Source organism: Carcharhinus amblyrhynchos, chromosome 12 (genome assembly GCF_965287045.1).
Source record: "Carcharhinus amblyrhynchos chromosome 12, sCarAmb.v2.hapA, whole genome shotgun sequence".
NCBI lineage: Eukaryota > Metazoa > Chordata > Chondrichthyes > Carcharhiniformes > Carcharhinidae > Carcharhinus > Carcharhinus amblyrhynchos.
Window position 1 is genome coordinate 25,073,939 of NC_137335.1, and position 23,276 is coordinate 25,097,214.

Here is a 23,276-nt window from a genome sequence, read left to right on the forward strand (position 1 = left end):
GTTGGATGATTGTTGGGGAGCAGCTGGAGTGCTTCGATTCTAATTACGGAAAATGACATCCCACGCAATCTGATTAGTGAGGGACAGGGTTGGAACTCACTCCGGTAGCACATGATGAAGTTCATCAGTAGCCGGAGTACTGATTCTTAACTGTGTTCAGGGCCGGTCACACGATTGTGACTCTCAGTCTAGCCATTAGATCACAACATTAGATTGTTTTCTAGTCTCTTAGGTCTTGAGGCCAATCTATTCTATCGAATGCCCAATGATGGCTTGTTTGATTCTTAAACTGATTCAGACCCTGTCACATGATGTGAGAATATGTGGCTCTTGTCCAAATTCTACTAAATCATCTTATGACTCACAGCCTAACATAGTAGTTGCTGACTGGATTGGAATGATGTATCAACCAAATAGCAGGAACTATCTCTTGTGAAATTGAAATTGCTGTGAACTGTTTTCCACTGACCCTACTGAAAGCATGAGAACTTAAATGGAAGTCGAAACTCGGCTCTGCTGGAGTCCACCACTAATGGTTTTCAGTAGCTTCCTGTCCAGTCTTTTCACTTGGGAACCACATTTCAATTTTTTCTCACTCAAGGGACCAATGAGCAAACTTCTGAACGGTAAGGTTTGGCATCACATTGAATGTGAATTTCAAAATAAAATTCAGGTGTGGAGAATATAAAACTTGCTGAGCAAAAATAAAGTAATACCAAAGCAATAAATTGATATTGAAAAGAAGTAATTAATAAAGATCATCATGAGAGTATGAGAGGGACAGAGTCTGTGGGTGGCATTTTCCTGTCTCACCTGCCATGGGAATTTATAGCGGTCGAGACACAGATCACGTAAAGGGTGGTGATATTCGGCAGGATTTTGCAGTCTTGGAGCAAGTATGGTCTGAAAATCCTGCCCTGTGTGTCTGGCTCACTCCCACTTTTTTGATGCTCAGTCAGTCACCTTCACCTATGTGTTACATAAGAACATAAGAACATAAGAAATAGGAGCAGGAGTAGGCCATCTAGCCCTTCGAGCCTGCCCCACCATGATCATGGCTGTTCGTGGGTGGGAATCCTGCCGCAGAGAATAAGCCAGACCCTTCCCTCTTTTTCTCTCTCTCTCTTCCACACACCCTCCCTCTCACTCACTGACACTGTCACTCTCTCGTGCTCACTCCTCATTCTCTCACACTCACTTTCCCCCCCACTTACTCACTCTCTCCCACATTCCCCTCTCTCTCAGTCACTCTCTTACTCTCACCCTCTCTCTTCTACACTTGCTCTCCCGTACCCACACTTTCTTGCTCCTCCCCTTCTTGCCTGCTCGCTGTCTTGTGAATTTATTCAACAGAATTTTGAGCTAGCATTGTTACGTGAATTTGATGAGAGAAGCGAGGTCTGGCTTCAATAACTGAAGTGGATGCAGCATTTATTTTTAACAGATGAGAAAGACGATAAGGTGAAGCAGCACTTGATTCTCCTGATTTTGTGCGTGTGTGTGTTGATGAGGAATCATGCCATGCCACAGAAACCAGGGAAGGTTTCAATTGCAGAGTTAATAGCTCTGGTCCAGAATCATCATAATCTGAAGCCCTTGGTGATTGTTCAAAGATTCAAACTTCATAGCTATTTTTGAAAAGCAGGTCAATCGGTAGCTAATTTTGTGCCAAAATTACACCAGAATTCAGAAACTGTGATTTCAGAGTAGTTTGAGATATGCTTGGAGATAGGCTTGTCTCTGGCATTAACAAGAACAACATTCTGGTTGTCGAGGGTAGCCACAGGGATTTAAGAAGACTTTGGAAATTTCTCAAGGCCTACCTAGAAATGGCTGCCAGTAATACTGGGGATATTCAACAGGCAAATATATTGCCCAGATGGGGGTGCTGTATCAAGTACTGAAAGGTGAAAGCAGTGGAGTATTTTATGAGTGGACAGCCACACTATGCCAGTCATTGCAAGTTTAGGGATGCTGTTTGTCACTGATACAGCAAGAAAGGACATTTAGCAAAGAAATTCAAGGATGCGAAGAGCAAAATGAGAGCTGAGACAGAAGATTTTAATTCAAAGAAGTCTCAATCAGTTACACACTATATGACACCTTGGAGTAGGCAGACATGCAAGTTTACAACATGTTAAATATCAGTGAGGCACAGGCAGAGCCTATTTTTGCACTAGTTGTAGTTGATAGTAAACAGATGAAAACGGAGGTGGACACAAGAACCTCCGCATCTCTAATTAGTGAGGAAATCTACAAGTTGATGTGGGACTCTAACCAAGTGCCAAACTTTACTCTGGCAGAGATTAATCTTCAGACGTACATCGGAAAGTCCATACCTTTGCTTGGGGCGTTGTAAATCCATATTGCACGTAATAGCCAAGAAGCAAGAACATACCTCTTTGTAGTCAAAGGGAAGGGGCGGATTTCTTAGTAACTGGCTCAGCAAAATTCCTTTGAACCGTGGTGAAGTCAAGCACATGTGGGTAACTGAAGATGTTATTAAGAAGTATCCAGACATGTTCAGGGATGAACTGGGTACATTGTGTGGTACTACTTGGGTGTGGCCTGATAGGCTATGGTCCAGAATGGATCTGGACTTTGCAGGAGCTGCCTTTTGGTTGTTGTAGACGCACACTCAAAATAGCTGGAAGCACATATCATAAGTGATATGACAGCTGCTGTGACAATTGAGAAGCTACATCAAATTTTCGCAACTCATGTCCTATCAGATTTGCTTGTTTTTCAGATAATGGTAGTACATTTACAAGTGAGTTATTTCAAGAATTCACGCAAAAGAATGTTATATGCCAGTGTGTATTGAGCCATTTCATCCAGCTTCAAATGGTTTGGCAGAGTGAGCTGTTCAAAATCTGAAGGAGGATTGAAGAGGATGGCATTTGATATTTTGAGAACAAACTGTCCACATTTTTATTCCAGTATTGTGTCGTGCTTAAATCCCCAACAGGCTGTCGCCAGTTGTTGCTTAGCAGAAGGCCAAAATCTCATGTGGATTTGCTTCATCCAGATCCTGGAGCAAAAGTGAGCAGGCAGCAAGAGAAGCAAACATCGGGATGTGACTGCCACGCTAAAGAAAGGTAATTCAAACCACATGATCAAGTCTATATCGGGACCTTTGTTAGTAGTGGTTACCAGGAATAATTTTAAACCAGAATGGTCCAGTATCTTGGGTCATGAGAAGAGTGAATCACAAACAGCAGGATCATATTCATTTACCATATGGCATAGGATCAGAAGAAGAATTCAGTGTCAACAACCATTACTGATAACATGACAGAAGGTCATGCTGCTGTGGACGTTCACTAGGAAGTTGTTTCTGAGGTTCAAGGTTTACCAGTTGACTCAGCTGTGGGAGTGGAAGAGGAATGTCCATTCACGGATTCTCAGCTGACTTCTACTCCTGCAATTCCAGATCATCCGTAACAAGATTCACCAGTAGCATTACACAGATCACAGCTCCTGACAGACTTTCATATAGTCAAGACATTATATTTCTGTCCGAGTAGGGGTTTGAAATTTAAAGGGGAAGTATTATAGAGTTTCATTTTGAGTACAGAGTGTTCTTATGACCCCTCTCTCTCATGTGATTGTTTTACTGAGGGTTCTGAGCTTTAATGTGTTTTGGAGGGTCTGCAAGAGTGACTGTGGAAATTGTGGATGCATTGGTTGTCATCTTCCAAAATATAGTCGGAGGACTACAGATAACTTCCACTCATGTTTTCAGTCCCTTGTTGATTCTTAGCTCCACCCAGACAGATTTTACTTGTAGATTTTGAGCTAATATCCTGTCTCACTATGGCACTGATTCTGGAACAGTCCTCATAGATTGGAGGGTGGCAAATGTAACCTCATTATTTAAAAAAGGAGGGAAGAAGACACTCATTACAGATGTAGATTATCAGGTCCAGCGGATTTCATGACTTTGTCTCATTAATTTCTTGAGCACTTCTCAAAACTACTATTAATCCCCTTCAATTCTTCCTCATTCTCTCTTCCACTTTCTTCCGTCGGGAAAAAGATACAAAAGTCTGAGGTCACATACCAACTGACTCAAGAACACTTTCTTCCCTGCTGCTGTCAGACGTTTGAATGGACTTGCCTTGCAGTAAGTTGATTGTTCTCTACATCCTAGCTATGACTGTAACACTACATTCTGCACTCTCTCGTTTCCTTCTCTATGAACAATATGCTTTGTATAGAGCACAAGAAACATTACTTTTCACTGTATGTTAATACATGTGACAATAAATCATATCAAATCACTAGACCTAACACCAGAAAATAATGTATACTGCATGTATTCATTCCTTAAATGTTAGCCATTACCTATCCACCATTATGCCTTTTAATGAAGTTCCCCAATCAATCACAGCTGACTCACCCCTCTAACCTTTGTAGTTTCCTTTGTTTAGATTTAGGACCCTAGTTTTGGACTGAACTACTTTACTTTCCATCCCATTGAAGAATTCTATTATGTCATGGTCACTCTTCCCAAAGGACCCCTGCACACCAAGGTTATTAATTAACCCCTTTGCACTGCACAATACGAAATGTAGAATACTCTAATTGGCTCCTTGGTCTAAAAAACATCGCATACACATTCTAGGAATTCATCCACCATTGCTAATTTGGTTTGCCTAGCTTGTATGCAGATTAAAGTCACCCATGATTGTTGTAGCATCATTGTTACATGCATCTTGAATTTCCTGTTTAATGCTGACCCTACTTTACTACTACTGTTCGGAGGACTACAGATAACTTCCGCTCATTTTTCAGTCCCTTGTTGATTCTTAGCTCCACCCAGACAGATTTTACTTGTAGATTTTGAGCTAATATCCTGTCTCACTATGGCGCTGATTTCAACCTTAATTAACAACATCACCCCATTGTCCTTTCCTTCCTCAATATTGAATATCCTTAAATATTCAGTTCCTTGTCTTGGTCACACATCCTAGTATTTCTGCTTTGACTAGCATGTGGCACTGGTAGTAATTGTGAGATCACTACCTTTTGAGGTCTTACTTTTTACTTTACTTTCTAACCCCCTATATTCGGCCAGATCTTTATTTGACCCCTGGATTGGAAATGGTTTTTAGGTGAAAAAACCCTAGAGTCCATCTGGTCTTACCTCTGCATACATCTGCCAGAGCCAGACAGCCATGCCTCATGAGATGCAAAAATATGTAACGTTTCAGGAAATTGTAGAGATTCACTCAGAGCTTCCAGTTGAGAATTAATCAGGCACCAGCAGTACCCCGGAAGATGTGCTACCCTTCGGAACTCCAAATGCAAGGACTCTTATGAGAATTATCTGGGAAGTTTGAACTTCCAGTGGGCATTTCCTGATCCCCAGGACTGTCCAAAAAGGCCTCCAACAGAGACTTCAGATGATTCCAAATTACTTACCTGGATAGTTAGCCAAAACATGTTAGCCAGAAAAAATCTAGTCTAACTCCAGTGTAATTATACAACTCCCCACCAATCACTCATATGGACGGCACCCCCCACACCCGACCACTCCATCAACTTCCCCAAACATCTCAATTCAACTTGACTATACCCCAACCTGATTCCTTCCCCTCCAAACAACCCACCTTAACTACCAGCCACTCTGCCCCCTTATCCACCCTGCCCCCTTACACACTTACCTTCTCTCCACAGCTGTTTTCAAAGAAGTTTTGGGACATTTAGTGTCCTTGCTTACCAGGATATGACAGCCAACACCTTAACCAAGGAGCATGAATTCTGCACAAGCTGTTTGCACTGCTCCATATGAGGTTTGCTGCACTGGGTGAAGGATCTTTCAATGGAAGATTGCTCAGAAAACTTGGAGGAAGATCAGAATGCATTATTCTGATCAGGGTCGGAAATTTGGGGAATTTTCCTCAAAAATGACTGCTTTTGAGTCAGAAAACTGTGTTTGCATTTTCCCAATTTTTGTCTAGGTTGTCTTGGCGACTGCAAGACCAAAATAAGGATAGAAAACTGTTGCATAAGTTTGGGTGGGATTGGCAAGGTCTGGGATGTTTACTGAACTGGGAAGCAAAACAGGAAGGAACAGGCACCAGGGCTTAATGTAATTAGAGCAAAAAAGAAACACAGGAGTGAGTGAATATAGATAGCAATGTGACGAGGAAGCAGCTGGAAGTGGAAACAATCCATTGGGAAGAAAGGGAAATATTGAATTTTATGAAATGGAGAAAACGTGATGCAGAGCCACCTTGTGTCTGGATCTGGAAATACAAGATTAATGTACAATTAATCATTGTTTTTGAATAAAAGTTCTGAACTTTTAAGTATTTTTCCAGCAGGATTTTGTAAGTACAGGATTCATCAAAAATGCTTTAGAATTATTTAATAAAGCAGGAAAGTTATCAATCAGAAGATTTTTCTGATACTTTGTCCATTTCCTTAGCCTCTTATAAACGTGTGATGTGATAATGAATGTCATGATCTTCATGCTAGATACCTAAGCCCACAGAATGTGAGCTCAAATTCCATCATGACAGTTTAAGGATATGAACTTATTTTTCCTTTTAAATCTGGAAGTAATAAGCTGGTATCAATAAATGTGACCACAAAGTTGTCTCATTGTCATAAAACCCAACAAGTTTAGTAATGTATTTTTGGCAAGCAAACCTGCCACCTTTAACTGGTCTGCTTTGTAAAACAAAGTGACTTGAGTCCCACACCATTGAGTCTTAACTGCCCTCAGTTTTGTATCAATCCACTGTAATGAGGAAGACCCACCACCATATTTGTAGTGAATTATCATCAGTGAATTAAAGCAATTTTCAAAAGACATTCAAAGAAAAACACTTTAACTCCAAATTCTGTGCTGTGGAAAGGCAACCAGAGATGGGCAATAAATGTGGACCTTGCCAACAATGCCCATACTGAGAATAAATAAAACAGACACCAAAGAGTTGCTCCCATACCTTGGGCCAGATTCTCCGACCTCGCCAGCAGCTGGGGTTCTCCGGTCCTTCTATAGTGAATGGAGATTTGGCTACGTTCCAAATTCTCCATTCTCGCTGGCAGCGGTAATGGGAAGCACGAGCCTGGAGAATTCCAGCCATTACATACAGGAATTTAAGTAACTGATACTTAGTTATCTGCTTGCAATGGTGAAGGCACACAATTTAAATAATGTTCAGACATCAATCAAAAATACTTGTCTTACTGTCTCTTGAAAAATCATTTACAAATAATTCCAAATTATTTCACTGGAGGTATCCAGTTGTTGTATTCATAACTGGGTGACCTTTGACTCACATTTAGTACAATCACAGTTATTGCCCATGTCATATTGATTATCAATCAAACAAACTTATCTCCTCATCCAATTTTTGTTTACTTACAAAAGTATTCAGAGAAAATGAAAAATCCATGCAATTTGACAATGATTTATTTCCTAGACTTCTCACAGCAATGTCCAGAAGATTGTTCTTTGATCCCTTGGGTTCCTCTTACAACTTAGAAATGCTTTTAAGCTGATAACCAATTTATCCTTCAGGCCTCGCAACATTAAGTACCACTGTGTCTCAGCTTTGTTTCTGTAAGTGACACTGTAGATAAATATTTGTTTATTTTCTGCAACTATTATTATTTTCCATTTATACCTTGCTTAAACATTTAAGTCTACTTTAACTCTGATATTGCCTTTATCTTACCATTTTTCAACTGTCTCCAAGACCTGCTGGTCTTCCCCTTCGTACGGCCTTTGGCTTCAGGCTGACACAGTCCACCCAACCTCAATTATCACACTCTACTTGAAACCAGTGCCCAATGTGAGGGTTGTCAACTCTCCAGAATTATCCTGGAGTTTGTAAGAATTAAGAGATTAATCTCCAGGACATTACTGCAAGCAGTCTGTGAAAACAAAAACAATTGGGACTTTTTTTCTAAAAAGTGTCTTATTTTCATTTACTTTAAATACTTTCATTTATTAGTTTAAAAATATTGGAGATTGGAGCAAAAATGCTATTTGGCTAACGTTCAAGCAGCATCCAATTTTTTTTTTAGCAAGAGCCTGTGTTTGCTTTCCAATTGGTATGGCAAGGTAGTGCACTGCAAAGTTGGACAAATTAGGTAGTAAGTGTGGTGGTGGGGTGGTTAGAAGCAGAAGTTGTGTAATGAAGCCTTTAGAACTAGATCCATCAGAATTAGCAATCCTTATCCTACAACACCTATAGCTACCAGGTCATACAAGAAGATCACCATCAGTCGCCTCTGCGACAGGGTCTTATTTTTGAATGGGCATCATCGCTTCTACCAACAAAAGCCTAAGACACACATTCATCACCTCTACTCCTCATGAACTAATCCAGAAAGCAGATACCTGGTTCCTCTCCTGCACAAAGCATCCATCCCCCATACTAATTGCTTTCACAGAGCAAGCACCTTGACTGCCTTGTTGTGTCTAAAAAATCATAATGACATAATTTCAACCATATAGTGAAACTCACATCCTCCTCCCCACAGACTCTGGATTACTGCTTTGTCCCTGAAGCATTTGGCCTGTCATAATGCCTTAGTCCCTTGTAACTATCTTTCCAATTATTTTACCTTGATATTACTTCCTTTATTAGCTGTTAAAATTCACTAACAGGTCATTTCTCTCCCAAAATCCCAGAATATTGAAAGTAGCCACATTTCCCATCACCGAACACGCTAAAAGTAAATGTGAAATCTTGTAAGTGCGAGCTTAGACTCCCTGTAAGCATGAATTTAGACTCAGTACCGCTTTTTGAGCTGAAAGTGATGTTGTTCCCTTCCTTCTAAAGTGCCTTTGGATGTTTTCCACGTTAAAGGCATTATATAAATGCACACGGCCGTTATTAGTTTGTACAATAGTTTTACTCTGGACAGAATTGCTCTCTGTATTCATTCTAAGAAACACAAACTCCTAACCATATGACTTCCTCTTTCATGTATTAATGGCATTTGGTGTTATGGTGGTGTTTTATTCGTGTTAAGGATGTAATGAGTGTTCTTTTCAACGTTCACTCAGAATGATGTATTTTATGTGTAATCTACTGCTAGTCTCCAGGGAGCAGTCAGAGGGCAGAGCAGAGCACAGTGAGTATAAAACTAACTTATCTTGGAGATTCGCAGCCTAGTCTCCAGGGAGCAGTCAGAGGGTGGAGCAGAACACAGTATATAGGTAGTAGTGAAAAAAACTGAAAAGTGACATCACAGGGAAGCTGTGATCTGATTGACTAGTAGGAAATCTGTACCAAATTTGAAAAAAGAACACTGCAAAACTAATTAAATAAATTAATTAGCTAAGTAGAGATGGCTGGACAGGTTTATGTGCAGGAGCGGTATGAACATAGAAATGTTGGCTGGGACTCTTCAAAAAAAATCAAAGTTCCCAATGTGTGGGAAAATGACAGTAATTGTTGCCAGTTTTTTAGTGTACTTAGCAGACCGAATCTCCAACACACCTACTCTGGGAAGTAGAGGGTGGGATCTATTCCTGCCGAGAGGCCAGCAGCAAGTGCTGAGCAGGCCACTGCGCGTGCGCCAATCTGTCAGCACAGTCTCCTGTCGCTGGCCAACCCCTTTAACCCTCCCCCCACCCCTCCACCAACAATCACGGCCTTCCAATCACCCCTCCCCAACAATCCCCTTATTGCTGGCCTCCTAGACCTTGCCAGGCCAGCCCTATGTTCCTCCCCGAAAGTCCTCATTCCCTCCTTTCTCTCACTGATCCTTTTATAGAGTGGCAGCAGGTTCCCCCCACTGATCGCCCCACCCCAGGGCAATGCCATGGTGCTGGGTGGACAGTGCCAGTTAGCCCCTTAGGCAGTGAGTGTCAGGCTGGCAGTGCCCAAGGGGCACCCCCCTATCCTTGACCTCTATAGGGAATCTTAATGGCTTCTGTTCCCTCCAGCTGGATCGGGCACCTGCTCCCCATTAGTGGAGAGCAGTTGTAAACCCTGCTGGAGGGAACCACTCCTAGGCAGGAGGGAGATGATAATGGGCCGGGAGAATACCATCCTGCGTGTGCTAATCTACTGAAATGCTGATTATGTTCAAAAACGTGGCACGGGAGATGCACGGAGGGCTGGGTGTCCAGCATAAATTCCATGAAACGGTTGCTGCTGGTGTCTCCTGGCCCACTACACTACACAAGCTGTTAACTCTGTTTCTTCACAGGTGCTGCCAGATAAGAACATAAGAAATAGGAGCAGGAGTAGGCCATCTAGCCCTTCGAGCCTGCCCCGCCATTCAGTAAGATCATGGCTGATCTGTCGTGTCTCAGTTCCACATTCCAGCCCTCTCCCCATAACCCTTAATCCCCTCGCTTATCAAAAACCCATCAACCCGCGTCTTAAAAATATTTAGCGAGGTAGCCTCCACCACCTCAACGGGCAGAGAATTCCAGAGATTCACCACCCTTTGAGTGAAGAAGTTCCTCCTCAACTCCGTTCTAAACCCCCCCCCCTTTATCTTGAGGCTGTGCCCCCTAGTCCTACTGTCCTTTCTGAGCGGGAAGAGTCTCTCCACCTCTATCCTATCCATCCCATTCATCATCTTATATGTCTCAATGAGATCTCCCCTCATTCTTCTAAACTCTAACGAGTACAAGCCTAGTTTATTCAGCCTCTCCTCATAGCTCAACCCCCTCAACTCCGGTATCAGCCTAGTAAACCTCCTCTGCACTCCCTCCAAGGCCAAAATATCCTTGCATAAGTACGGCGACCAAAACCGCACACAGTACTCCAGCTGCGGCCTCACCAATGCCCTATACAGCCACAGCAAGACCTCCCTACTTTTATATTCAATCCCCCTCGCTATGAAGGCCAGCATCCCATTCGCCTTCCTGACCACCTGCTGCACCTGCAGGCTGGGATTTTGCGACTCATGCACAAGGACCCCGAGGTCCCTCTGCACTGTCGCCTGCTGCAGTTTTTCACCACGTAAGTAATAGTCCTTCCTACCATTATTCCTACCAAAGTGGACCATGCTGACTATTTCCAGCTTTTGTAAATTACTCAGTATACAGTTGCAGAACTGAACATTAACAGGACGCCAAGAGGATGTTTTCTCAATTCTAATTGTGCATTTCTTATGACTGTGTGTGTGTGTGTGTGTGTGTGTGTGTGTGTGTGTGTGTGTGTTGATAGCCCTTGTGCAATGTAGGACGGCACTTGGAGGGATGGGGGGCTGTGGTCTTGTTCATTTCTGGAAACCCACCATGATATCACGGCCCACCCCCAAGTGACATGATGTCTTGCTCCCAATTAAGTCACAGCTCGACATCATTGACATCACAGCCCCTCTGACACCGTCCACCCTCATCCCACAGCATGCAAAGGTGCGAACCACAAAAGTACATAAATTGATCACTACTTAATTGCTTTAATGCTTTTTTAACTTATAAAAACACATCTGTCATTGCTGAATTGAAATCCAACTTGCCTGTTCTCAGAATGACAGTAAAGCTGATCAATGTTGCGATCTGTGTGTCTTGAGGCAAGCAAACATGGAACTGCTCGAAATGCAACAAGCTGGAAAAATCAGCCAATGACATGATTGCAGCACAGGACAGAATGAGTCAGTCCAGTGCAGGAACAAATACTCCAATCAAATGGAGTTCAGTGAGTCAAAGTTCAATGTCAGTGGTGTGGCTTTGTCTGGCAGGATTTCATTCTTTGTCCTAGAGAAAACCAGTCTTGAGAACGATGGGGAATGGCAGTGATCAACAACCATTATATCAGACCAGCAAATAGGGGTCCCTTTGAAAAACAGAATTTAAACAAAAGAATATGGAAGAGGAACATACTTTTAAGATTTTTTTTGCTTCATCCTTTGTTGGCATGGCAATTTAGATAGCTTTTCTTCCACACTTTTTCTTCACAAAATCATCAATTATATCATCGTAGGTAAGATCTTGTAAAGATGCACTTTCAGTCGTCAGTATTGCTGAACTTGACAAATATTCCTGACTCATCGTACCTCGCAAACAATTTTTCACTCTTCTGAATATAGAGGAAGAATGTTCACTGGAAGCATTTGTGACAGGTACCGTTAAAAATATTTTCAGAATGGTTTTCACATTTGGAAAGGTTGCCTGCAAATCATCACGTACAAGAGTGACTGGAACTTGGGATGAATAATACACAGGGGCTTGCATTTGCTTGTAGATCAGAATATTTTCCTGCCATATTTGTGGCATTATCGAAGCTCTGCCCATGACAATTTTTGGTGTTCAAACCTAAATTTGCAATGATTTCCAAAACTATTGTCTCCAGACACTCAGAAGTGTGGGATTGTAGTTAGACAAAACAGAGAAATCACTCTACAATTTCACCATCACTGGTCACATATCTTAAAATTAACACCAATTGGTTCACATAAGTCACATCTGGTGTTGAATCAACTGTTATGGAATAGTATTTAGCATCTTTCATTCATAGGTGAATTGATTTCTGAGCCATTACAATAATTTCATCAGTGTATGTTCTATGCATTAAAAAGCTGGTCTTTCCTGAGCCACAATATTGATAACTTTTAAAATGCTCTTCGAGAAGCTCATCATATTCACTGAGATATTCAGGGTCGGCTAAAAAAAATTAACTCTTTGAGTTGACACTGATGACTCATCATATCCTCTTAAAGGAAGTCCCAAAGAACGCAGCAGGTGTTATTTGGTTGCTTCCAGTTGGCAAATGAGTTTTCACATCTTTCAGCGTGAGCATGCTGTCTCTCACCATCTTATAAATCATACTTCATCACTGGACCCAAGGAGTGGTGTTATCCCATTGAGGTCTACTTTTTCCCTGTATTCTTGAAGGGAGACATTCATTTTTCTAGATCCAATAGCAGATGATGGTTTTCCTGAAGCCTCAGAGGACCAATTTGGTGGCTGAGAGCTTGAGAAGTCAAATGAAGTGGTTGTAGGTTTTGAGGAGGTGGTGGAATCTGGATTAAGAGAAGCGGTTTTTGAGAATCTACTGCAGACAATCCTTTTGATTTTTTTATGTGTGCTAGTTCAAGATCAATGTAATTCCGGCTTGGGAATGGGATAGTTGGGCAGGTCTTATCAGGGTCACATCACCGGTTGGCTATTTCTGTCAGGTTTTATAGCAAAGATATAGCACTTCGCTCATCTGATGGAATGGTATGTGCCAGGCTACTTTGCATCATACACAAGTTTTAGGTCAGGCACAAAGGCCCAGTCTGACAGTTATTCTCCTCCAGTTCTGTCAGGGGGTACCCTCACGTATGATGTTGTTTGTTGAAGTCATAAATGTAGATGGTTGGGTGTCCTGTAGGTATAATGCAATGTTGGACCACAGGTCACTTGGTAACTTGCAGAAACTTTTGATGGCCAACTTTGATGAAGATGGGATGGGGGTAGCTGATTTTAGGTCATCTGCAAATTTGATGTGTCTTTCCTTAATGTAGATGACGAGGCTTAATGTGATGTAATCTCTGTTTGTAATGAGTTGGTACCTGGGAAAATGGGCTCAATGGCTGGTAGTGAAGTGGTTTGCTTGCATTGTTACTACATCCTGTCAGAGAGTAAAGTTCTTTTGCACACAGCTCATGTTTTGCACGGATCAGCTTCAAGGTGGCTGGGGTTTGGTCACCATTTTGACAGCATTGGTTTGCAGATTCCCAATTTAGAAAACATGCTTTTAATATATGAAGTTGTCCGCTCTTGTCAAAAAGGTAGAAAGCAATGGAATTAATGGGAAAGCAGTTGTCTGAGTTACAGGAAGCAGAGGGTAGTAATAATGTTTTTCAGACTGGGAATGGTTTGCAGTGTGTTTCCCAAGGGGCAGCTCTGGGTCCATTATATGTCTTCAGTTTTTATGACAACTTAGAATCTGAATTGCGGAGCAGAATTATAAAGTTGGCAAATGACACAAAATTTGGCAATGTAGTAGATAGTTACAGAATGCCTACAGTGCAGAAGGAGGCCATTTGCACCCACAACAATCCCACCCAGGCCCTATTAGGCCACTCGGCCCATTGAGTCTGCTCTGCCATTCAATTATGGCTGACTTTTTTTTTCTCATCCCCATTCTCCTGCCTTTTCTCCATAACCCTTGATCCCCTTATATAACCAATGACAGAACCTATCTATCTTTGTCTTCAATGACCTGGCCTCCACAGCCTTCTGCAGCAAAGAGTTCCACAGATTCACCACTCTCTGAAATTCCTTCTCATCCATCTCTGTTTTAAAGGATTGTCCCTTTAGCCTGAGGTTGTGCCCTCTGGTTCTAGTTTCTCCTACTGATGGAAACATTCTCTCCATGTCCACTCTATCCGGGCCTTGCAGTATCCTGTAAGTTTCAATAGGATCCCCTCACCACCATCCTTCTAAACTCCGAGTACAAACCCAGAGTCCTCAACTGTTCGTCAAGCTCTATACTCCAGGGATCATTCTTGTGAAACTCCTCTAGACCCTTTCCAAGAGCAGCACATTCTTCATTAGATATGGAGTCCAAAACTGCTGACAATACTCCAAATGGGGTTTGACCAGAGCCTTATGCAGCCTCAGAAGTACATCACTGCTCAAGTATTGTAGTCCTCTCGATATGAATGCTAACATTTTATTTGCCTTCCTAGCTGCTGACTGAATCTGCACGTTAAGAGAATCTTGAACAGTGACTCCCAAGTCCCTTTGTGTTTCTGATTTCCTAAGCATTTTCCCATTTAGAAAATAGTCTATCCTCTATTCCTCCTTCCAAAGTGCATAACACCACACTTTTCCACATTGTATTCCATCTGCCATTTCTTTGCCCACTCTCCTAACCTGTCCAAGTCCTTCTGCAGCCCCCCTGCTTCCTCAATGCTACCTGTCCTTCTACATATCTTCGTATCATTTGCAAACTTAGCAACAGTGCCTTCAGTTCCTTCTTCCAAATTGTTGATGTATACTATGAAAAGTTGTGGTCCCACCAATGACACCTGTGCACACCACTAGTCACTGGCTGCCACCCTGAAAAAGACCCCTTTTTCCCCACTCTTTGTCTTCTATCCTCTATCCATGCCAGGATCTTACCCTTAACACCATGGGCACAATTTATTTAAGTCTCCCATGAAGGGTTCTCCTTTATCTAACTTTGTTGTTACTTCCTCAAAGAACTCTTAATAGATTTGTCAGACATGACCTCCCCTTGACAAAGCTGTGCTGACTCAGTCCTGCTTTATCATGCACTTCCAAGTACTCTGCAATCTCATCTTTAATAATGGACTCTAAAATCTTGCCAATGACTGAAGTCAGGCTAACCAGCCTATAATTTCTCGTCTGCTTCCTCTCTCCCTTTTTAAACATTGGTATTACATTTGCTACTTTCTAGTCCTTCTCTGCCTCCAGTAATTGTTAAAAGATCACCACCAATGCCTCTACAAATTCCTCAACTATCTCTTTTCGAACCCTTCAGTGTAGTCTATCCGATCCAGGTGATTTATTCACCTTCAGACCTTTCAGTTTCTCCAAAACCTTCTCCTTTGTAATGGCCACAACACTCACCTGTGCCCCCTGACTCTCCTGGAGCTCTGGCATTCCACTGGTATCTTCCACCATGAGGACTAATGCAAAGTAACTATTCAATTCCTCTGCCATTGCTTTGTTTCCTATTATTACTTCTCCAGCCTCACTTTCCAGTGATCCAATGTCTATTTTTGCCCCTCTCTTACCTTTTATATGTTGAAAATAACTCTCCCTATCTTTTATGTTATTAGCTAGCTTATACTCATTTCATCTTCTCCCTCTTATTGCTTTTTTAGTTGTCCTTTGCTCACTTTTAAAGGCTTCCCACTAATCCTTGCCATTTACCCAGCTAGTCCTCCTCACAGTAAGGGGCAATTTAGCCTGGCCAATCAACCTAACATGTGTGGCACAGTAGCACAGTGGTTAGCACTGCTGCATCACAGCTCCAGGGACCTGCGTTCAATTCCTAGCTTGGGTCACTGTCTGTGTGGAGTTTGCACATTCTCCTCATGTCTGCGTGGTTTCCTCTGGGTGCTCCAGTTTCCTCCCACAGTCCAAAGATGTGTGGGTTAGGTTGATTGGCCATGCTAAAAATTGCCCCTTAGTACATAAGAACATAAGAACATAAGAACATAAGAAATAGGAGCAGGAGTAGGCCATCTGGCCCTTCGAGCCTGCCCCGCCATTCAATAAGATCATGGCTGATCTGTCGTGGCTGATCTGTCGTGGCTCAGTTCCACTTTCCCGCCCTCTCCCCATAACCCTTAATCCCCTCTCTTATCAAAAACCCATCAACCCGCTTCTTAAAAATATTTAGCGAGGCAGCCTCCACCACTTCAACGGGCAGAGAATTCCAGAGATTCACCACCCTTTGAGTGAAGAAGTTCCTCCTCAACTCCGTTCTGAACTGCCCCCCCTTTATCTTGAGGCTGTGCCCCCTAGTCCTACTGTCTTTTTTGAGCGGGAAGAGTCTTTCCACCTCTATCCTATCCATCCCATTCATCATCTTATACGTCTCAATGAGATCTCCCCTCATTCTTCTAAACTCTAACGAGTACAAGCCTAGTTTATTCAGCCTCTCCTCATAGCTCAACCCCCTCAACTCCGGTATCAGCCTAGTAAACCTCCTCTGCACTCCCTCCAAGGCCAAAATATCCTTGCGCAGGTGCGGCGCCCAAAACTGCACACAGTACTCCAGCTGCGGCCTCACCAATGCCCTATACAGCTGCAGCAAGACCTCCCTACTTTTATATTCAATCCCCCTCGCTATGAAGGCCAGCATCCCATTCGCCTTCCTGACCACCTGCTGCACCTGCAGGCTGGGTTTTTGCGACTCATGCACAAGGACCCCGAGGTCCCTCTGCACCGTCGCCTGCTGCAGTTTTTCGCCACGTAAGTAATAGTCCTTCCTACCATTCTTCCTACCAAAGTGGACCACCTCACACTTGCCAACATTAAATTCCATTTGCCATTTCCTGGCCCATTCGCCCAGCCTATCTAGATCCTTCTGCAGACTCTCCACACCCTCCGCACAATTTGCCTTTCCCCCAATCTTGGTGTCATCAGCAAATTTCGACACCCTACACTCGGTTCCCTCCTCCAGATCATCTATATAAATGGTAAATAGCTGAGGCCCCAGCACCGACCCCTGGGGCACCCCACTAGTCACCAACCGCCAATCCGAATAGCACCCATTGACCCCCACTCTCTGCCTCCTATTTGACAACCAATCCTCTATCCACGCTAACACCCTACCCCCAACTCCATGTCCTCTGACCTTCTGCAGTAACCTCTTGTGAGGTACCTTATCAAACGCCTTCTGAAAATCCAGAAAGACCACATCCACCGGCTCTCCTCTATCCACCGCCCTAGACACATCCTCATAGAACTCCAGTAAATTTGTCAGACACGACTTCCCTTTAATGAAACCGTGTTGCGTCTGCCCTATCAAGCAATTCCCTTCAAGATGCCTCGCAATTTCCTCCTTAATGACGGATTCTAACATTTTACCTACCACAGACGTTAAACTAACCGGCCTGTAATTCCCCGCCTTTTGCCTGGCACCCTTCTTAAACAACGGCGTAACATTAGCCGTTTTCCAATCCTCCGGCACTTCCCCGGAATCCAGCGACGTCTGGAAAATAACCACCAAGGCATCCACTATCACCTCCGCCATTTCTTTCAGAACCCTCGGATGCATTCCATCCGGTCCTGGGGACTTGTCCACAATCAGCCCCTCCAGTCTGTCGCGCACCACCTCTCTAGTAACAGTAATGTCATTAAGACCCTCCAGTCCTACCACCTTTCCATCGCTAACACCCGGCAAATTATTCACGTCCTCCTCCGTGAAGACAGAAACAAAAAAGTTATTCAAGACCTTAGCCATATCCCCATCCCCTACCACTAGGTCCCCTTTCTCATCCGCTAAGGGACCAACGTTCACCCTAGCCAGCCTCTTCCTTTTTATATATTTATAAAAACTCTTGCTATCCTTTTTTATATTAAGTGCTAGCCCAGCTTCATAGCTTCTTCTACCCTCCTTTATCAACTTTTTTGTCAATCTTTGTTGACATTTAAACCTTTCCCAATCCTCTTCTCGCCCACTGCTCTTAGCTACTCTAAATTCCTCCGCTTTTAATTTAACACTTTCCTTCACCTCCTTCGTTATCCACGGCTTATTACCTCTCTTCCTACTGTCCTTTTTAACCATCGGAATAAATTTCTGCTGAGCACCAAGAAAGATCTCCTTAAAGATCCTCCACTGCTCCTCAGCAGACCTACCTTCCAACGCGCTCCCCCAGTCCACATTCGCCAATTCTTCTCTCATCCTACCATACTCCCCTCTATTCAAACAAAGGACACGTGTCCGGGAACCCACTTTCTCCTCCTCCATCTGCAACAGAAACTCCACCATACAATGATCACTCTCTCCAAGAGGATCCTTCACCTCAAGGTCCCTAATTCTACCCGCCTCATTACATAGCACCAGATCCAAGATAGCTCGCTCCCTCGTCGGCTCCAACACACACTGTTCCAGGAAACTATCCCGGCAGCATTCCAAGAACTCCTCCTCGAGCCCACCTCGTCCAACATGGGTCGACCAATCAATATGCAGATTGAAATCCCCCATAACTACTGCCGTCCCATTCCTGCACGCCGCACTTATTTGCGCGTTAACAGCCCGCCCCACCTCCAGATCATTATTCGGGGGCCTATAGACGACACCCACCAGCGTCTTCCTCCCTTTGCTGTTCCTAATCTCCACCCACAACGATTCCACTTTCTGCTCTTTGGCTCCGATATCATCCCTTGCTACCACCTTGATGCTGTCCTTAATCAGCAGAGCTACGCCACCCCCTCTTTCCTCCTGCCTATCCCTCCTAAACACTTGATAGCCCTGTACATTCATCTCCCAGTCCCTGTCACCTTGCAGCCACGTCTCTGTAATGGCCACCAGATCGTATCCATTTGTGTCGATCTGCGCCACCAGCTCATCCACTTTATTCCGAATGCTTCGTGCATTCAGATAAAGCGCTTTCATCCCAGCCTTCACCTGGACCCTATTTGCCGTAACGCCACCACGTGGGACATCCTCAGCCTCTTCCCTTACCTGTACCCTATCCTTAACTGTAGACCTCCTAACATTACCTACCCTCGCACCCTCCCCCCCCCTAATTAGTTTAAAGCCCTGTCTACAGTCCTCTTTACTCGATTCGCCAGCACTCTGGTCCCAGCACGATTCAGACCAACCCCATCCCGCCCGAACAAGTCCCACCTACCCCAATACTGGTGCCAATGCCCCATAAATTCGATCCCATTCCTCCCACACCAATCTCTGAGCCACCCATTCACTTCCTTTATCCTGTCAACCCTACGCCCGTCTGCACTCGGTTCAGGCAGTAGTCCGGAGATAACCACCTTGTCGGTTCTACTTTTTAATTCCATTCCCAGCTTCTCATACTCCCTCCCCAGATCCTCAGTCCGCACTTTGCCTACGTCGCCGGCACCCACATGTACCACCACAACTGGGTTCTCACCCTCCCACTCCAGATTCCTCTGCAGCCCAGCTGCGACATCCTGTACCCGAGCACCAGGCAGACAACACACCCTTCTGTGCACTTTGTCATTGTGACAAAGGACAGTGTCAATACCCTTCACCCCACTATCTCCAATCACTACTACGTTCCTTTTCCCCTTCTCTTTGCCTATGTCCTGCTGCATCACTGTACCGTGTGCAGTTTGCTCACCAACCTCACCTGCCTTGTCCTCTTCCAGACTGGAAGCAAGAACCATCCTGAGATGCGTAGGTTAGGAGGATTAGTTGGGTAAATATGTAGGGATATTGGGTGGGGCCTGGGTGGGATTGTGGTCAGTGCAGACTCGATGGGCCAAATGTATTTCTGCACTGTAGGGTTTCTATGTTCTATGTACATCCTTGTGGGAGGAAACTGAAGCGCCCAGAGGAAACCCGTGCAGACACGAGGAGAACGTGCAGACTCTGCACAGACAGTGACCTGAGGCTGGAATTGAACCTGGGTGCCTGGCGCTGTGAGGCAGTAGTACCATTGTGCTGCGATGGCACCACTGCATTGATGAGGATAGTTGTAGATGGCAGGATGACATTAGCAGAATGGCCACATAGGGTTCAATGCAGAGGATTGTGAAGTGATTCACATCGAAAGAACTAATATGGAAAGACAATACACTCTAAATGACGTGGGCTGGAATCTTCCCAAAATTTAGCTAAGTGCCATTTTTGATGTGAAAACCATAGTGAATCCTGCCAGTCCCGATGGCCTGATCTAGACCGGAATTGTTAGACACTTGAAAAAAGATTTTCACGGGAATGATGCCACGTCTGTCACATGGTGTGTCTATCAGCTGCCCTGGGGTCACCTGAGCAGTTCAGTCAATTACATGGCACTTAATCAAGCTGCATTTAAACAGTTCCAGAGCACTTGCTCATGGTTCAGCCAAGACAATGGCAGGAAAAAAGCCAGCTCCAGGGTTCACAGAGGGAGCCCTAACATGGGTGTTGAGTGTTGTAGAAGAGAGGAGAGCAACTATTTTACCTGTAAGTGCACAGGAGACGCTGGAATATACAGTCCATTTGACTCATCCCTCCCAGAGACCAAGGTGTCTCAGCCCAGCAGAACAGGTTGACATGACAACACCCAAGGCTCTCCAGAGGATGCCTGTCAAGGTCATCTCGGGCAGTAGGGTGTGGCAGACAGCAGGGTGCCTCAACCTCAGACGTGAATCCTGTGGAAACACCTAGACATCGGAATGTGGTTGGGAAGGTTGAGAAATTGTCACAACATAGGCAGGGCTGACGTTAGGTATTTGGGGATGCAAGAACACTGATGTTTGTGTATATTTGATATCACTATGTATTAAACTCACTTCTGTTAACCACTTTTAGGCTTCCCAACCTCCATTGATCAGTGACAGCAATGGCACATCTAACATTAGAGATGCATTTGCAGTTGCAACATTGCTTCCATCCCCTATCTGTGATAATGTCATCTCAGTGTATATATTTCCCTTGCAGTTACAGACTCAGTAATGACATAGCGAAAGCTCGGACTGATCTACCAACAACCCCCAAGACAGCATCAGGAGAAGTGACTGACTCTACGCGTCATATCTCTGAAATGATCCAAACCACAGAGTCTATGAGCTGCCATCAGCCAGACACGAGTCAGTAATTTGCAGTATCTATGAGGGCATCACAGTCCTTTCCTCACTACAAGTCATCATCGCCCTCCTACATTGAATGGACAGATAGCATTCGGGGACTCCCTGAGTTGTTAACCCTAGTAATCTCTAAACTATCTGTGCTTTATATGCCCTGTCTGAGGCCAGAACTCTCCATTCACCTGACGAAGAGGCAGTCCCCTCGAAAGCTCGTGAGTATTATCAAATAAATCGGTTGGACTAAAACCTGGTGTTGTCAGACTTTTTACTGTGTTTACGCCAGTCCAACGCCGGCATCTCCACATCATTGTTAACCCTTGCCAGCCCTCCCAGACGCATAAGAGGGCCATGTCCAGAAGAGTCACCTGAGTGTCCTCCTTAATCCTGGAACTCTGACACAATGAGGGCATCTCTAGGTGTCCTGCCCTTGCATGTCGGACCACTGAAGACTATTTCAGAAGGGATTTGTGTCTCCTAATGGCACCTGAACATTCACATTTCGACAGTGAGATGGATTTGGGAAGAGATGGAGGGATTCCAATGGAACTGCTAATAACCCCTTGGCCCTTGTTTCCAAGACACTAGGTCTGCCAGCCTTTCACTGAAAGCTGAGGTTCAGCCTTGGATGATGGTGCAAAGGATTAAGTCCTGAGGGCCCATCAGTGTCACAAGCATAAAACTCAGCTTACTAACTGGGCATAATTGGTTTGCCCCTCAATGCTAGGTTATACTAACAGTTGAGCTGTCATAACGCCACCTTCCCAAAAAAGAAAGATTATTACTATAGTAATGAATTTTCTACGACACTATTAAAGTATAACATTGGATGCATTTATAAATGAACATACAACATACAATACATATTCTTCCATTTTTTTCATATTTCACCATTAAACATTCTGTTTTGGCAAAATTATAAGGCTTCTCTCACACAACCACCTGCGTGTGGTACTTGGGATTTAAAGTCCAGTATGCAGGAGTTCTTAAAGTCCCAAATTATTCATTTATTGTAAGATTTATGTTATCTCTAACTTAATTGATTTCAGCCATCCCAACTGGCCAGACTTTAATTGGTTAACATCTTATCCAGTCTAAAGACAGGCAAAACTTATGTACGTGTGCAGCAAACATAACTGCAGAAGAGGGGGCAGACAGGCAGTTGGACAATAACCTTCAACTGCCTATGCCTGGATCTGTTAATGGACAGCTTGGCTAGGCCCAGGAACAAGCCCTCTAAAGTATGTGTGTCTATACACGGGTGCTGAACAATCATGAATGTTTTACCCACTGAAATAATGAAGGGTACTCACAATAGTGAACTAACATGGTGGAAGGCATGTGATGAGGCTGAATATGTCATTCCATTGGCATGATTGTGAGTATGGATCAGATTATAAGTTTCCTTTCACTTTTTGGCAAGAATATGATGCAAAGGGTAAATTATTGGAAGGTATTTTGAAAGACAGGATCTACAGATATTGAGAGATGCAAGGACTGATTAGGGACAGCCAGCATGGCTTTGTGAGTGCAAAATCATGTCTCACAAATGAGTTTTTTGAAGGGGTAATCAAGAAGATAAATGAGGGCAGTGCAGTTGATGTTGTTTCCATCGACTTTAGCAAGGCGTTTGACAAGGTATTGCATGGTAGGTTGTTGCATAAAGTTAAATCTCACAGGATCCAGGGTGAGCGGTCTAAATGGATAGAAAATTGGCTTAGAACATAGAACACTACAGCACAAACAGGCCCTTTGGCCCACAAGTTGCGCCAATCACATCTATACCTACCAAGCCATCTGTAACCCCCAATGCCATTAGATCCCATATACTCATCCAGAAGTCTTTTAAAAGACTCCAGCGAGTTTGCATCTACCACCACTGACAGCAGCCGATTCCACTCACTCACCACCCTCTGAGTGAAAAACTTACACCTAACATCTCCTCTGTACTTGCTTCCCAGCACCTTAAACCTGTGTCCTCTCGTAGCAACCATTTCAGCCCTGGGAAATAGCCTCCGAGAATCCACCCTATCTATTCCTCTCAACATTTTATAAACCTCTATCAGGTCGCGTCTGAACCTTCATCTCTCCAGGGAGAAGAGAC

At 43.8% G+C, this 23,276-nt stretch overlaps 1 protein-coding gene across 2 annotated transcripts; it reads left to right on the top strand.

The window, feature by feature from the left end:
• Positions 1-399: 399 nt before the first annotated feature.
• Positions 400-21,403, top strand: LOC145350566 (uncharacterized). Of its 2 annotated transcripts, none has more exons than XR_013888224.1 (3): positions 400-626; positions 2,969-3,098; positions 4,040-6,332. XR_013888224.1 is itself a non-coding variant. In XM_080199766.1 (3 exons), the coding sequence occupies exons 1-3, from the start codon at positions 494-496 to the stop codon at positions 21,184-21,186; spliced, it is 420 nt and encodes a 139-aa protein (XP_080055892.1). In that variant the 5' UTR covers positions 400-493; the 3' UTR covers positions 21,187-21,403. The 2 variants fall into 2 exon arrangements, 1 of the variants encoding a protein (XP_080055892.1); XM_080199766.1 differs by lacking the exon at positions 4,040-6,332 and adding an exon at positions 21,030-21,403.
• Positions 21,404-23,276: the final 1,873 nt, after the last annotated feature.

Coding starts and splice junctions, on each gene's coding strand:
- LOC145350566 (XM_080199766.1), top strand. CDS start 494: ATGGAAGTCGAAACTCGGCTCTGCTGGAGTCCACCACTAATGGTTTTC. Junction 627..2,968: donor AATGAGCAAACTTCTGAACG/GTAAGGTTTGGC, acceptor AATCCCCAACAG/GCTGTCGCCAGTTGTTGCTT. Junction 3,099..21,029: donor GACTGCCACGCTAAAGAAAG/GTAATTCAAACC, acceptor TTTCCCTTGCAG/TTACAGACTCAGTAATGACA.